Source organism: Quercus robur, chromosome 8, assembly GCF_932294415.1.
Source record: "Quercus robur chromosome 8, dhQueRobu3.1, whole genome shotgun sequence".
Lineage (NCBI taxonomy): Eukaryota > Viridiplantae > Streptophyta > Magnoliopsida > Fagales > Fagaceae > Quercus > Quercus robur.
This window is the reverse complement of record NC_065541.1, coordinates 37,936,586-37,953,803: the sequence shown is the minus strand read 5'-3', so window position 1 is coordinate 37,953,803 and position 17,218 is coordinate 37,936,586. Positions and strand designations below refer to the sequence as shown.

At 36.9% G+C, this 17,218-nt stretch overlaps 2 protein-coding genes across 2 annotated transcripts; both read left to right on the top strand.

The window, feature by feature from the left end:
- The first annotated feature begins 228 nt into the window (after nucleotides 1-228).
- Nucleotides 229-1,915, top strand: LOC126696256 (uncharacterized). Its single transcript, XM_050393024.1, has 3 exons — nucleotides 229-546; nucleotides 1,030-1,703; nucleotides 1,864-1,915. Exons 1-3 carry the CDS (start codon nucleotides 229-231, stop codon nucleotides 1,913-1,915), a joined length of 1,044 nt encoding a protein of 347 aa, XP_050248981.1.
- An 8,097-nt stretch (nucleotides 1,916-10,012) lies between these two features.
- On the top strand, nucleotides 10,013-15,715 carry LOC126695427 (frataxin, mitochondrial). Its single transcript, XM_050392177.1, has 5 exons — nucleotides 10,013-10,264; nucleotides 10,837-10,909; nucleotides 12,584-12,631; nucleotides 12,799-12,893; nucleotides 15,314-15,715. The coding sequence occupies exons 1-5, from the start codon at nucleotides 10,047-10,049 to the stop codon at nucleotides 15,441-15,443; spliced, it is 564 nt and encodes a 187-aa protein (XP_050248134.1). The 5' UTR covers nucleotides 10,013-10,046; the 3' UTR covers nucleotides 15,444-15,715.
- The last annotated feature ends 1,503 nt before the right edge of the window (nucleotides 15,716-17,218 follow it).

The window sequence follows — 17,218 nt, the reverse complement described above, 5'->3', positions numbered from 1 at the left end:
CAGAACAGCCATCAAGGTGTAAGCTTTGGTAGACTTCATCGTAGAGTTTACCTTTCCGGACGAAGTCAGTTTCACCGACGAAGTCAAGCGATGGACGATACAGACTAACGGTTCATCAGCCCAAAGGCGAGGGGGAGTAGGGGTCATCATAATCACTCCTGACGGAGAGATACTCAAGTATGGAGTTCAACTGAAACTTTCGGCTACCAATAACGAAGCTGAATATTGATGGGATTAAGGCTCAGAAAGGCGCTTGGAGCTAAGAACCTGTTAGTCCAAAATGATTCAAAGCTAGTGATCGGGCAGATCAGGGGGGAGTATGAAGCAAAGGAAGAGAGATTGCAGAAATATCTCAAGCTAACGAAACATCTGACTCAGGAGTTCAATATGGTGGAATTCGTACAGATCCCAAGAAGTCAGAATATGGGGGAAGACGAAGTTTCAAAGCTATCATCGTCAGAAGAAGGGGAGATTAGCACGGACTTGGTGATGGAAGTCCAGAAACACCCAAGCATTGAAGAAGTCCCAACATTCACAATCCGGAGCGTAAACAGCTGGATGACACCAATAATATCTTTCCTCCAAGACGGGCACCTCCCTTAGAATACAGAAGAAACTAAAAAGATCAGGAAGAGGGTAGCCAGATTTACGATCCTCAATGACACCTTATACAAGAGAGGCTTCTCCATGCCTTACTTGAAGTGTGTCGACGAAGAAGAAGCCAGATACATACTAGAAGAAATCCACGAAGGAATTTGTGGCGACCACGCCGGCCCCAGATCCCTAGTAAACAAGGTAATACGAACAGGTTGTTTTTGGCCTACTATGCAGGTGGACGCTGTGTAAATCGTCAAGAAGTGCGACAAGTGCCAACGATACGAGAATGTACAACGGCTTCCAGCAGAGAAACTGACGATGATAGCCTCCCCGTGGCCATTCGCACAATGGGGAATCGACATTATCGGTCCACTACCCCAAGGTAAAGGTTAGGTAAAATTCCTACTAGTTGCTATTGATTACTTCACAAAGTGGGTTGAAGCAGAGGCTCTAGCAGCAATCACCGAGGCAAGAATTCGGAGCTTTGTGTGGAAGAATATAATCTGCAGGTTAGGGATTCCATTGACGATTATATCAGATAATGGGAGGCAGTTCGGCAGCCAAGGCTTTAGAGACTTCTGTTCAAACCTTGGAATCAAGAACCAATTCTCGTCCCCAGGGCATCCCCCAGGCAAACGAACAGACGGAAGTAACGAATCGAACGCTGCTCAAGATTATCAAAGGCAAGCTGGACGACGCGAAGGGTGCCTGACAGAAGAATTACCAAATGTCATGTGGGCTTATAGAACCACGGCGAGAACCCCAACAGGAGAAACCCCCTTCAGGCTTACCTATGGCACTGAAGTAGTAATCCTGATCGAAGTGGGAGTAACAAGCATCAGGCGAGAGACATTCAATGAAGAGTGCAATGACGACGAACTACGACTCAACCTGGATTGTTTGGACGAAGTAAGAGACAAAACTTCCAGCAAAATGACAAAGTACCAGCTAAAAATGGCCGAATACTACAATAAGAGGGTTAAACTCAGACGACTAGACATAGGTGACCTTGTCCTGCGCAAGATCACCACTGCAACTAAAGACCCTGCCCAAGGAAACCTTGGCCCCACATGGGAAGGACCTTACCGAGTCGTCCACTACTCAAGGCAAGACAGTTATCATCTAGAAACCATGGACGGACATAGACTCCCTCGGCCATGGAACATTGAGCATTTAAATAAGTACCACCAATAGATGTAACAAACAAATATATTCATTCCTGAAATTAATAAAAGAATTATTCATCTAATGTCTTTACGTAAGCAGGTCTAGTCAGCCGTACAACATAAAATGGCTAAGTAACAAGATTCCGCCTTGATGGATGTAAGTTACCAATGAATCCAAGACCCTTCAAATGAGCATAAGTCATAGAATGGCTAAGTAACCAGATTCCGCCTTGACGGATGTAAGTTACTGACGAAGCCACAAACATGACAAAATCCCTTGAAAGGGTGTAAGTCAAAAGGCTAAGTAACTAGATTCCGCCTTGACGGATGTAAGTTACTAACGAAACCACAAACATGACAAAATCCCTTGACTGGGTGCAAGTCAAAAGGCTAGGTAACAAGATTCCGCCTTGACGGATGTAAGTTACTGACGAAGCCACAAACATAACAAAATCCCTTGAATGGGTATAAGTCAAGTAACAAGACTCCGCCCTGATGGATGTAAGTTACTGACGCAGGCACAATCCCTTGGTGGGCGCAAGTAGCATGGTCCCGCCCGACGGATGTGGGTTACTAACGAGGTCATTTAAAAAAATAAAAAAAAAGGGAGAAGGACAAAAACCTCGCAACAAATCAAAACAAAGCTCAGGCAGTATCAAAAGGCTTTCAATTGCAGACCGGGTAACAGAACAGTGATGAATGAAGAGGAAAACATACAACAAAAGTTTTGCTAAGTGCAAGGTATGGACGAGTGCAAAACACCACAAGCATATCAAGTGCCAACAAAGTACAATCACATAAACAAGTAAGTACGTAATCATAAAATTAATTAAAGCCCAAAAACATCGGGCAATTACCATTGTTCTTTCTAAAGACCCATAAACATTGGGCCGAAAAACATTGTTCTCAAAACGGATTAAAAAGAAACTATTGTGAAATCAGATGTACAAAAAGCCCAAAACATAATAGGCACACACACAACAGAAAAATGTTCATAAGTGTCAGGTCCGGGCATCAGTACGGGCATCACCAACAGGGTCGTCAATGGCAGGGGCGTCACTAGAAGGGGCATCATCACCAGGAGTCTTCTTAGGGGCATCACCCTCAAGAGCCAAAGACTGGGTAGCCTCATCCATCGTCATCTCCTGATCCACCTCTTCAAGATCCAGGTTCAGCAGGTCAACTCCAGTAGGATGCTTGACGAGGTACCTCCGCAGAAACTTGAAGCCCTTGAAATACCAACTGAAGAGCACTGTGGTGTACTCCTCAGCTTACTGGAAGGCCTCAACGGACCTGGCAGCGATAGTTTTGAGTTTTTCCTTGGCCACCTGAAGTTGGTCATCCTTCTCCAAGTTAAGCTGACGCTCAACCCTAAGATTAGCATTCAAGGCCTTGACGTTTTCCTTTAAAGTGGCGGCCTCATCCATAGAATCGATGAGCTTCTTCTTCAGCATGGAGTTCTCCTTCTCCAAAGCCTCAAAAAAAAAAAAGAACATTGAAAGTGTAGAAGTATTTTACCTGGACGATCTTGTGTACGTGTTGACTCACAACTACGTTGAGTGGCACCCTGGAAAAGACCTTAAGGTCCTTCGCATTCACAACCCCATGTGCTCGTTCCATGGCCATACCCTCGTCATCCCAGACTGTGGGTGGGCAAGAACCAACTTTTTTCCTTTTTCTTTTCCTTACCTGACAATCGCTGCCTTTTTGAGGAAGGAGTAGGGATCTCTTCAACCGACGTAGCTGGAGAAGCTGTCCTTACATTCTTAACCCCGGAGACGATGGGAGTGGCGTCTGTAACTGGAGCAATGGACGGACCCTTCCCCGTGACACGAACCCCCTTCTTCCCAATATTCGACAAAGGCTCGCCCTTCTTGGACCTCATATTTACATACATGTTCTTATTGAATCTGGTTGTCATTTCTACAAAAAGAAAACACTTAAGAAAAAAGGGAAGGGGAGAAAAAAGGAAGATCCAAGCACACACAAGAAAATTAATACTGACGAAGTCAATACTTACTCTTTTTTCCCTCGATGTCGATGTTGCGCAAGACGTAGGGAGATGATGGGTCCGGGCCTAGGCAATAGAATGCAAGCGTCCGCGGATCTATAAGGTCCTCCCAACTTTCAATCATCCTGGCGTACTTTATCGCCTTTTCAACACAATCCCGGTATTTGCTTTTTAACTTGGGTCGTCTCTTAACTGCCAAAGAAACAACTAAAAGAGTTAGAGACGGCCACATAAGCAGAATGAAAATCAACAGACGAGGAGAAACATCGACGCACCTAAGTTCGGGGTTCCTCACTGATGGAGCAATCTTGGGATATCACCCCAAGCCTCGCTAGAAGGGGTCTCAAAATTGTCCCCAGACACGAAAAAGAAACGGGATTTCCAGTACCTGAATGATGAAGGTAAACCCTTGACGATCCTAATCCTCCTCGCCCAAGGTACTAACTCATAATAGCCATACTCTTTTGACTCCTTTAAATGATAAAGGTTGACGAGCTCACTCACCTTGATCATATCCCCGTTAGCGGCCAACCATATTTCCATACAGTTGATCACTATCCTCCATGAATTGGGCATAAGTTGCCCGGGAGCAATACCAAAGTAACCTAAAATGTCCATCACAAACGGATTGACAAGAAGCCTAAGCCCACAAGTGAAAGCAGCCTCGTAGAAGCATACCTCACTAGGGAAGAAGTGGCAGGCCCGATCCTCACTACTAGGCCGACGAACACGAACCCGTTCAGGAAATTGAAATCTATCTTTGAACCTAGCCACAGTATCAGCGTCCAGCTCGCACGCCTCCTCGAGGGCATAAAAAGCCCCAACTAAACGAGGGGTAGAGACGGCCATATCGCCCTCTATTGGGCCATCACTAGATGACAACCCAGTTTCGAGTTCACTAGATCTCACCTCCGACATCCTCTTCGTTTCACCCTAAAACCAAGCAAGCGATTGGCCTAATATTGGAGATAGCTCCCCTAAAACCACACTCAACCCACAACCTGCAAAAATAAAATCCCTAACCAAAGGAAAAAAGTCACGAGAAACACCTAAAGCCGCCCCTAAGCGAGCAAAAAAGAAAGAGACCGAGGGGCAAGCTACCCTAACCTCAGAGGAACTGACCATGAAAAGGGAATAAAATCCTAAAAACCTGAAAATCAAACACAACCACAACAAAGCAAAGGGAAAAGAAAAAATCAGGAACTCGTAATAGATTATGAAGGAAAGGGGAATAGAAGAAGAAGAAAAGAGGAACGTACCTTGAAGAATGAACGATTGAATCAAGAAAAATCCGAAGGATATCGCCGGAGCAGAGTCGGAGCGGTCGCAGGAATGAACGGAAAAAATAAACTCAGAGCAAATGATTAAAGTGAAGGAGAGGAAAGTTTTGAAACCAAGGCCCAAGAAAACTGAAAAATAGTGGGAAACCCAAGGGTCATGCCATTAACTCCATTGATCAGCACACGCCACGTGGCCATATTGCGTGTAGCGCCGCCACTACACATTAAATTCGGAGCAAAACCCCAAGAGTCATAGATAGCTCAAGAAAACTTTTCATCTTCTATGGTCCTCATGACACGTCATAAATGACCATAGAACTTGGGGGGGCAACTGATGGGAATGACGAGATTACGTCTCCTAGACGAAGCCAACACTCATGACGAAGTCATCCTGAATGACGAAGAAACCAATCACCATTGACGAGGATAGGGAAATCATTCAATATAGTCAATCAATGATTTGGGCAGTTACAAAACCAGCCATGCAGACCGTTGGGAGCCCATTAAAAGCCCCATTATTAGGCAGGAGGCGTTACTAAGAAAGGCATTAACGACCACAACGGCTAGCAACCAAAGCCATATATATAAAACCCTCACATTATCAACAGAAGATACATACACACTCTAAGAAACACCCATTATTATCTTGCTAATTTGTTTCCTTTGACAAAGTGCTTTTCTATTCTAACTTTGGCATCGAAGACGTTGTGGCAGACACCACACTGATGACCATCTTTGAGGATACATTCACGCAGACCGGAGGTTGGATCCATCTGCCTATTTCTACTGACGAACTCACGCTTCATTAGTAATGTATTTTTAGATGTTACTGTACCATGTTGTAAAAATTTGAATAGTGACCGTGTATCAAATTCAGATGGGAAGGTGTTTTTGCAATATTTGGTGAACACTGTTCTTTATGTTACATTTTTAACAAGTTTAAGATAAGCAGATGGAATGCTTTTAGGAACTAAAATCTAAAATTTTAAAGATAATGAGAAAAAAAAAATCATAATCGGAAAAAGTAAGACAAAGAATGGTGATTTCCATTCTTGTGCATGGATTTGATCAAATGTGTGAGCAGTTGATAACAATTTTGATGTCGTTGTTGGGCATAAAATTACTCAATTAATGTCTTATCTAAAAAAAATTTGCGCCTTAGCCATTTAATACAAATTGAATTAATCTATGGTTAGTAATTGTGACAAGTGTCAAATGTAATGCTTTTCAAAAAAATATATATATATTTAGCTAGGTTATGAGCTATATCATTATCTTGATGCCTTGTGTGAGAGAAACTAATATTTCTAAAGGCATCTATAGGAGGTCTGACAACAAATATTATATACATCTTAATTTTGAAGGAATGATAGGCTAAAATTTGACTAAATTTGATGTATAGCTACTTTTAGACATATGAGATGTAAACATAGAACGAGATTACTACGTATGAAATTGCATAGCAATCAACAATCTAATTGTAACAACCACCCATAAAAGTTGGTTGTTGAATAAGATATTTTTCCTTGTATTAATATTGCTGCAACACATTATTAATTTTGTTGTGTCGTGGCAATTTTATAACCATAAGATTTAAAATTTATGGCAACATTGTTTTTATGTCATAGGATTTAGCTTTCCATTCATTTTTTTTTTTTTTTTCTTTATGCATAACTGATGATTGAAACTAGAAATCTCAGTTGACTGTGAGCTAGCCTGCAAAGAAAGAAGTAAGGAGGAAGGACTAAAAGACATTGGTATGGTGCCAATTAAAGGGCTTCTGATGAGAAAGTCAGTCACTTGGAGAGGAGTGATACAATTGGCCTACAAAGAAAGAATTAAGGACGAAAGGACTAAGATATAGGTGTGGTGCTAGCCAAAGGGTCTTTGACCATAAAATTAGTCACTTGGAGAGGAGTAAAATCAAGTTACAGGAAAAAGAAAAAAACCAAAGCAAGGTGGAAAGGACTAGGACACCAATGTGATGCTAGCCAAAGGACCTCCAATAGTAAATTTAGTCACTTAAGGAGGAGTAGAACCAAATTACAAGAGTATATATATGATTCTTATCCACGCATGCGCGTGCACACACAAAAAAAAGGGTATATATATATATATATATGATTCTTATCCCAAAAAAAAAAAAAGTCTATATATATGATTGATGTTGATGAAGATGATTAATGAACAACCTTTGAGTGCATACAGTATAAACCCTATTCAAAAAATCAAAAGTAAAGGTAACTTTTAAATTTGTGTAGACAAATTATATTATACACAACACATTCTCGTAAGTAGTGTAGAATAATTATTTCTTTTTTTTAATATTCTTTCTTTAAACAAACACACTTACCACAGAGATTTATAGGATTATGATACAATTATACCATATTTGTAGTTTTTTTCTTTTATTGTTTTCTCCTTTTATTCATGGTCTCCATTTTTATTTTATTTTATTTTATTTAATAAAAAAAAAGGGTCTCCGATGTGGGCTTATTGACCCCACGCTACATGACAAGAGTAGATAGTACCACGTATATTACACAAATCTTACTGGGACTATCACTCGACCCGCTCCTCTTTAAGCGCAGGATGAGAACTCCTATTATCAAGTCATGGTTCCTTTTTCATTCTTTTGTTTGCAGTCAAATGCTTTGTTCTTATAGTATTATCTACACAATGATTAGTGCTCGAAAAATCAAACGTTCTCTTAAATCATCAATCAAATCCGTATACATCACTATCTTTTCTCTAAAAAAACAAAAGAAAAGGAAAAAAATCCATATACATGTGAGGAATGTGAAATTGCGAAGTAGTTTTGCTAAGCAGTAAGCACCACTGGTTCAACGCTGCTTTAAATGTTTTCGTGGGGTCTAAACTAGCTCATCTGTATGGTTCGATTCGGTCCGATCATAAACGCGTGAATTTATTTTTACTTTTGGGGGTACCAGCCAGCCCACGTGTAGGGCTGCTACATTTTCTCATAGGTTAATGAGAAAGAAATTTCCAAACTTTCAAATATGCCCACTATTGAGCATCCACACCAACTCTTCTATAAATATGTAAAATACACATTTTAACTATTTTTACACATTTTGAACCAAAAAACACCCTACATCAATCCATTTAAAATCGTGTAAACTCATCTAAAATTTTCAACGAGCTACAGTACCCGTGTAAATTTACACGGGCACTGTAGCCTGTTTATCCCTTTAAAATAATATTATTTGTATAGTATAATAAAAACCTCATTTTCACTCTTTTTTTTTCTCTCTCCTCTCACTGAGCACACCAACACCTCTCTCAGGTCTCAGCTTCCCTCTCCCTCTTGAGTTCTTCCTCTCATATTACAGTCTAAATTCTTTTGCTCATTCTCATCACCACAAGAAATAATAATGTGATCGGTTTGGGAGTTTTGCAGTTCCATGAGGAGGGTGGATCAATTGATAGACGGAATCTTCTCTATTGACAGACTTTGGGGTTGATTTCTCTAAAAATGGTATGGGTTTTTCTCATTGAGATTTTAGGGTTTTTTGGTTTCAATCAAGATTCTTGGGAGTTTCTCTAAACTAATTTTTTTGGGGGTTTCTTGTTTCAAATTTTTTCTATCATCAAGCCACGCGATCGCCGATCATCCATTGCCGCCGATCATCGAACCACGCCGATCACCAACCACGCCGATCAAATCATCAAACGAAGGCCTCTCCGATCATCAAACCACGCTGATCAAATCATTAAATCGTCAGTGGGTTTCGGGTTGGGCGGGTGATGATGGCTTGACTGGGTTTCAGGTTTGGTGGGTGATGAATGGGTTTGGGATTGACTGGGTTTCGGATTGAGTGAGTTGGTTTTTCTTGATGGTGCTGGTTGTGGAAGATCGGTAAATCAGTGGTCGGATTTTGTGGAAGGGTGGCTGGCTGGGTGTGGGTGTGGACGGAGAAGACGAGGTGATGAGTTTGTGCCAGAGAGGAGAGGGAATGAAATAATAAAAAATGTAAAAAGAATGAATATTTTATTAAATAAATGTGTAGAATAGATAAACTGATATGGGTGTTTTGTAAAAGTAAATGTGTAAAATAAAAAAGTAAGTTTTTTCTTGTAAAATAGACAGAAAATTTGCAGGAACTGATGTGGTTGTTCTAAAGTCGTTTACTTTGCAATTCAAAAAATAGAAAAATAAAAAAGCTAGTGAGGTCGCGTATATCAAATTATCAATGAGCAAGTCAGTCCTTTCCGTTTCACCTAATGAGCTCAATGTCCCCGAATCTCAACTAACGATGGTTTCCTTCGCCCAGCAAGCTCCACTTTAGTTTTTTAAGGTATGAATAAATTAAAGGGTTCATAAATAGTTCGAATTTGGTTCGAGAAAAAATTTGTTTATATTTATTTGTTTAAAAAATAAGTTAAATTCAAACCTTAAATTTAGATTTTATTATTAAACAAGCCAAACTCAAATATAATAATATGTTTTTGTTAACACAAGTGTTTGATTTAATTATATATAATATTATATTTTTATATGTATATTTGTGTAAAAATTATATTTATATAGACTTGAAATTAGATTTTAAAAGTTTATTAATAGGTTTACATGATATTAAATTATTATTTATAATTTATTGACGATATAAACAATCTATTTGTAATAAAAATTCATAAAATTGTGATGAAGTAAAATAGTTTGGTCATGATTTTACACTATATAAAAAAAAAGAATAAATCAATTAAATAGCTCGTAAACAAATTCAACTTGTGTTCAAAAAAGAAAAAAAAAAAATCAATAATCTTGTACTATTATTATTCAGACTCCACTTGGTTCGTTTATCGGCTTGGTTTGACAAAAAAGGGCATCTGATCTTGGGCCATAACCATGTTAAAGCCCATTGAATTTGGGCCTAAAAATTGAAGGCACTGCGTTCTAGTAAGCCCATTATACACCTCCCCTCCAATCCCTCACGGTGGAAACGAACAGTGTTCCCTTCTGTTAGTGTTATGGCTTCCAGGTTGCGTTTCTTCCAAAGGCTCCCAAAGCTTCTAAAGCTGAATTCTTCTTCTTCTTCTCAATCGATTCGTAGATTCCGTTTTCTGCTTCTAGGAACTTCGGGACCTCTCACTCTTTCCGAGAAGATCGCTCATCGGTTTCCTGCTTCTAGAACCTTCTCTTCGAATCTCGTCCAAGATTCTCAAGGCCCCGCCGCCATTGATTACAGGTACGTTGGTTTTTATGCTGGAATTTTTTTTTGCTCTGTTTGGCTCCCGAGAAACTAGTGAAAGCAAAGCAAGAAAATAGAAGTTCGATTTCTGTTGTTCTGTTTCATGTTGCTTTTTTTTTATTTTGGGAAATGGATGATTATCAGTTTGACTAAAGATAAATGCTTGTTGTTTGCTCTAGTCTAATCAGTACTAATTATAAATAATGAAAAAAAAAATTAGAGCTTACAAATTTAATTCCGTTTATTTCTTTAATTTTCTTAGATACCAAACGGAGGCATAGGGTTTATGACTGAATGGTTTAGCTTCTTTTTTTTAAGAAACGAGTAATTTTCAATTCGACTTTGCTAAATGCATTTTGGTTATTATAAAGTCTGAAAAATGCTGACAAACAATTCATAATTTAAAGCTTAAAATTTGAATTTTATTTATTTATTAAAATTATAGGAAACTAAACAGATGGTGAGGGTTTGTGATTGGCTGCTTTAGGATTTAGCTTGTTTTTTTTGGAATAAATTGGTTTATTAGAAATGGTTGAAAGTGAATTTGCTAATGTTTGATGTCAATATAGTTCTGTACTGCAGGAGGATGAGTTTCACACGCTAGCCAATTCCACAATACATCACTTCCTAGAGAAACTCGAGGTAATTTTTGGCCTTGAGTTGTTCTATATTATGATTTATGTGTGTTTCTGTTTGCAAATCTTGCAATGTTTGACTATTTCGAATTTGTAAGTTGGTTTTCTTATACCCATTTTAGAATAGGAGATTAGAATTATCATTCCTTGAAATTTGAAATGGATTTATGTTTGACTGTCAACATCCAATTGTGTGTTGGTGTGGAGATTTTGTTATTGAGATATGCACAAGTTTTTATGATTTGTCTAATGCTAATCATTTATAATGGATATAGTAAACGGCATTATAGTTTTATTTTTGGTAGGTTATTTTAGAACAATAACAATCAAGCTTTAGTCCCAACATTTTGAATCGGTTGTAGATCTTCAAAGAATCTAGACTGGTCACATGTTTTCATCGTTTTATTTTATTCAAAGTCATACTATTTGTTACCTCCTTAATCAACATATCATTTTTTACTACTTTTTCTAATGTTAGTTTAGGTCTTCTTCTACCTTTTTTCATTCACTCAACTTGAATCAATTCACCCTTCCCCACTGGTGTATTAATTGCTCTCCTTTGCAAATATGACATAACCGTACCATCTCAAGCAATTATCCCTCGTCTTTTCACCAATAGGAGTTAGTGAGTCACTCATGTCTTTGAGTGAATTTCATCACTTGGAATCCTTTCTTTCCTTGTAATTAAAAAAATAAATAAATAAATAAATAAAACCTTTCTTTCCATGTATTTACACTTATTTATCCTAGCATCATTTCAGCTATAACATTTAGTATCATAGAGCATATAAGGTCTTGTAAAATTTTATTTTTAACTTAGTAGGTAATCTACAATCACACAATACTCTTGATGTTCTTCTCTACTTCATCCATTCTGCTCTTTGCCTATGATTAACATGTTTTTCAATCTCTCCCTTTTATGAGTTATTGATCTAAGATATTGAAAGCTCTCGCACATGGGTATCTTTTGACCATCAAGTCTTAAAACCTCTTCATCTTTCTTTCTACTTTTACTAAATTTACATCCCGTTGACTTTGTTTTAGTCTTAGCTGAGAACCTTTAAATTCTAAAGCATGTCTCTAAATTTCTAACTTGAGTCACTTGACATTTACTAATTTTGGTCTGTTATCATATATTATTCAATAATTTTTAAGTTCCTTCATGACAACAGGCACTCTCAGCCTTGTGGGTTTTAAACTTTTAATTGTCTTTGGCATCTCTTGACAATCATGTCTTACAACCCTTTCATCTCTTCCTACTTTTACTGAACTTATATTCCATACTATGTTTCAATCCTATTTAGGTGAAAGCCTTTAAACTCTAAATTGGATGTTAACTAATATAAAATAACTAATTTTGTGTGTCGGTTATTTTATGTTCCTTCATGACTATGGGCATTCTCAACCATATTGGTTTTTAGTGTCTTTGGTATCTCTTGAACATAAGTCTTACAACCCCTTTAGCTTTCTTTTTTGTTTTGACTATACTTACATTCTATGTACTCTGTTTTAGTTCTACTTAGCTGAATGCCTTTAGACTCCAAAGTATCTCTCCAAATTTCTTACTTAACATTAACTAATTTTCAGTATGTTTATATTATACAATAATGATTTTTTATTTCCCTTCATGACAACGGGCATTCTCAACTTTGTTGGTTTTATGTTGTCTTTGGTGCAACAGGAATACGGTGATAATGTTGAAATCGATGGCTTTGACGTAGACTATGGGGTGAGAATAATTGATTCATTTTTTCACATAGGTTATTCTTTTAAAGGGTATTGTAATTGTTTTGACATATTTTGGGTGTGCATTTGGCAGAATGAGGTGTTGATCTTAAAAATTGGTGATCTGGGTATTGTAATTGTTTTGACATATTTTGGGTGTGCATTTGACAGAATGAGGTGTTGACCTTAAAACTTGGTGATCTGGGTACCTATGTTTTGAACAAACAAACACCAAATAGACAGCTTTGGCTATCTTCCCCAGTGAGGTATGATTTATGATTCATTCTTCTGGTGTGGGTTTTTTTTTTTTTTTTTTTTTTTTTTAATATGTAGATATATATGTATTTAATTTTTTATTTATCTATTTGTAAGTATTTATGATCCATTCTTCCAGGACTTAGTGTTTTCCTTATTTTTAAAATGTTGGACTTGGAGCATGGCTGGTTTTGTCAAACTAATCCTTATAATCAGTATGCTAACACTGTATGCTTATGTCCTTGAAGCTGAGTGTGTTGGATAAAATACTGTTATCATATCCAAATATCTGCTAAAGTAATAAACAGATGTAAATTAAAACAGTCTTGAGTTATGTAATGTCTACCAAAATAAGATTTTAAGGATTGTTTGAAAAGATTCAGCTCAACTCTGTTGAATGAAACTGATACAATATCCTTTAGAGAATTAGTCACAAATGACTTTCAGATTATTTTATTGTCTTCTGAATGTACTTACTGGACAATGATCAGTATTTCACTTATGTTGACATGCTGTTAAAAATGATTTGGATGTATTAAAATTCACCAAAATCCTTCTTTTTTTTTTTCTTTTAAAAAAACTGTTAATCAAGCCATATAGACTTCCATCATGTCATAAATCAATAGATGTTTCTGGGCTTATCACCACTGAAACTAATATGTGGTGATCTTTTATGCTTAAATTCATGTTTCTATTGATTTATTGTCAAACACTCGATCTACAAATAAATAGAAATTTGTGGTTTCTCCTAGGGCATTGTTGAATATTAAGTGCTTGACAAGAAAAACATGCTTGTTGGAATCAACACCAAGCAGGGATCAAAAGCTTAGAAATGAACCCCAACCCTTATTAACATGGGTGTAAGTCCAATTATTGAATTATAAAAATAACCTCGACTCTAGGAAATTGAATAAGATGCTAATAGCCTAAGTGGCTAATAAGACCTAAAATAAAATACAATGGACCAATAGCTAATGAGCTCTAGCTCAATTGGCATTTGTAGATCTCCTCCCTTCATAAGTTCTAAGGGGACGATGAGCTCTAGCTCACATGGGCATATGACTTATGTGATTTTCTCTGAGTTTCTATTTCCTAACAGACCTTGAAATTTATATGGTGTGAATCATTTATATATAAACTATAAAGTAGTGGTGTGTGGTCAAGTATTTTTTTTCTGCAATCTCTGAAGGATGCAGCTGGGAAGATTTGAATCTTTTGGGTTTTATAACCAAGAAAGATTGTTGGTAGTGTCAGAATCAAGGCGTCAAAAAGAGTTTTTATCTTTGCTTTCTTCTCTCTTCTCATTTTTAACTATTTTCCTATTACAATCACTTTCCAAAGAAAAACCAACTAGGCTGAAACCATATGTCCATGACTGTACTACTAATGGAGTAGAGTTAGATTAGACTCATCTTTGATGGAGGATGGTTTTTAGAGCCCCACTACCCCCCCCACCCCCCCCCCCCCCCCCCCCCCAAAAAAAAGGGAAAAAGGAAAAACTGTTTCGTAATCCCACCTGAGCCAACTGAATTGGTTTCAATTCTGCATTGAGCTTGTCCTCCTGGTGGGCATGGGGCCTTCCAAAACTTTTGTCTATCGAGAAGAGTGGTAGTTGTTAAGAGTAGAATGTACTTTCCATGATAGAGATTCCATTTGATGGGGACCTTTGTTCCTCTTTGCGCCCTAAAAATATGACTCCTAACCAATCTTACGAGCATGAAAGCAAGAGCGACAGGAGGGTGTGTACATAAGCTGGACACATCTTTGATGTCTAAATATTATCTCTAAGATATAGATGTGTTTCCATATATTTGGGCAAGTTGTTCTACTTTCAGAGAAACATACTCACACACAGGCATGCTGTAATCAGTCCTAGGATGCATCTGGACATTGTTAGCCCTGCATCTGTCTCTCACATGAAAAGATGATGTTTGCCTTCATCCTTGTGTATGCTTTTGTGGTCATGTCTTTTATGCAGAACAAATTTGACACCTGATGTTCCTGTGATTCCATCTGATATGGGTGTTGACTTTTCTTCCATTTTGGAGGCTTTCTGGGCATTCCAGTGTTTTCATTGTATCAATCAATGGGGGCACGACTTATGATTTTCATGTCTTTAGTGCAGAGAATAATATCAATGAGATGTGGATGTGGGTCTGACCCAAAAATATTCTTGATTCATAGTGCTTTATGATTTGAAACATGCTTAATCTTAGATTCTATGTCTCCAATCTTTGTCTAAGGTATTTGCATCATTAAGGTATTCATATGGCAATACTTAAATCACATTCTTTTCACAGTTTTTCTTGAATTCTTTGTTGCTGATCTGAAAGATTGTGTTTTTCACGATGGCAATATTTAATCACATTTCTTTCCACTGTTTTTCTTGAATTCTTTGTAGCTGATCTGAAAGATTGTATTTTTCATGCAGTGGTCCATCCAGGTTTGATTGGGATCGGAATGCTCAAACTTGGGTTTATAGGCGGACGAAAGCGGATTTGCTGAAAATTTTAAAAAGTGAGTTGGAGCAACTGTGTGGTGAGCCCATTAATCTTTCTTAAACTATGGCAAAAGCTGTGATAAAAGAGTTCCTTTTGGGAAATTTTGTTTCAGTGCTGACACGAGTTAGGCTGTTTGCCTCTCTTGGCCTATATATTGGTTTTCCATTCATAAATTTGTATGGTTATACCTTTTTACACGAAAAATATAAATTTGTTGTAGTTATATGGATTTCACTTGTGGCCCTTTGTGTACTTAGAAGCGTGAGCACCTTCTTATGTAGAGGAAAAAATTAAAATAATGGACAAAATAAAGCTTCTGTTTCTGTTGGAAATCTATGCTGCCAGATACATTTTTTAGTAGTTGCCTAGTGATGCTTTCCTTCCTCGTAAATGAATAGTTCTGAGCTTTGATCATAAATACTGCTATTGGAACGATGTTGCAGATGTAACAACACTTCCGTTGTATGTGTATATTTATATTTGGTCATTCAATAAACATGGAATTATCAGCTAAGTCGAAAGAGAAGGTTTACTGCATACGTTTTTGGGTTTTGCCAATTATAATGAGAGCGATATTTACGCAACTCAATCCAATTTTGTTTGATTAAATTCCAAACTTCATTGTAACCACAATACTTATTAAAAAGAACTAGTTACTAACCCGTGCGATATATGGGAAAATTTTGAATGTATTGTTTTACTAATTTCTTCCCAATGCAATTATTGAAATAAATTTGTAGCATTTTCATAGTGATCAAACATCTTCTTTTCTATCTCAGCACTTTTGTTGTATCCAAATAGAAAATAACACTAAAAAATTATTAAATCCATCCCAAAGCCTATAATTCTCAAAATTAAAAGAGAGTCCTAAATTTTGTTTAATTCCATTAAGTGCTTACGTATTGCACATTGGTATGAATAAAAAAATGAATGGCGTCCGTGTCTATTTCATTATCAACCATATAATGTTATAGCAATTAAGGTGATTTATAAATTTCAACCAGTTTGTTTTGTAACACCTTTTTTTTTTTTTTTTTTTTTTTGAGATATATTCTTGATAGAATGACGTTTATTCAGAAGAAAAAACTATACAAAGGTAAAGACCTGGACACACTACCCCGGCTAGTTCGTTAGCCATACAAATTAGGAAGAAAAAACATACAGGGCTTCCCTCTGAACCAACAAAACAACGAAGACCTTTCTGCATTTGCTTGAGTGGTTGAGAGCATCTGATATGTCACCAGCAATGCTAGAGCTACATCCAAAATGACTTTAGGTTGTGTTTGAACTTTCTCAAAGTATGCTTTGTTTCTTGCATTCCAAATTGCCCAAGTCGTTTTGGCCCATAGTTCCAACTCCTACTTTGTTTTGTAACACCTAATTTACTGTGATTAGTTAAAATCTTAAGATTCAATAGAAAGTAGGAACACATTGATATCACTTTAGTTATTTAAAAGAAGTCTCAAATGATGACACTTATAAAACAAAATTCTTCTCAATGAGCTTATAATCAAACATATCTATCGTAGAAGCAAGAATATATGATGTCTTGGAAATAAAATTGATAGCCTTCTTCATGGACATACAAGGCCCCAGATTTTTGGGTTTTACATGTTGCCAGAAAAATAAAAATTCTTAAGGAATATTATAGAGACAAATCATTATAATCTTTTGCAATTCAGAATCATTTGGAAATGATTTTTTTTTTTTACATTAAATTTAAAAAACATAAAATTATACATATACATATTGGATATTGTACTTCCATGCGGATATATAACAATTTCAATAATACAAATCTGCAAAAAAAAAAAAAAAAAAAAAAAAAAAAAAAA

Coding starts and splice junctions, on each gene's coding strand:
- LOC126696256 (XM_050393024.1), top strand. CDS start 229: ATGGGATTAAGGCTCAGAAAGGCGCTTGGAGCTAAGAACCTGTTAGTC. Junction 547..1,029: donor CAACATTCACAATCCGGAGC/GTAAACAGCTGG, acceptor TACTTCACAAAG/TGGGTTGAAGCAGAGGCTCT. Junction 1,704..1,863: donor CGAGTCGTCCACTACTCAAG/GCAAGACAGTTA, acceptor TTACGTAAGCAG/GTCTAGTCAGCCGTACAACA.
- LOC126695427 (XM_050392177.1), top strand. CDS start 10,047: ATGGCTTCCAGGTTGCGTTTCTTCCAAAGGCTCCCAAAGCTTCTAAAG. Junction 12,632..12,798: donor GCTTTGACGTAGACTATGGG/GTGAGAATAATT, acceptor TGCATTTGACAG/AATGAGGTGTTGACCTTAAA. Junction 12,894..15,313: donor TGGCTATCTTCCCCAGTGAG/GTATGATTTATG, acceptor TTTTTCATGCAG/TGGTCCATCCAGGTTTGATT.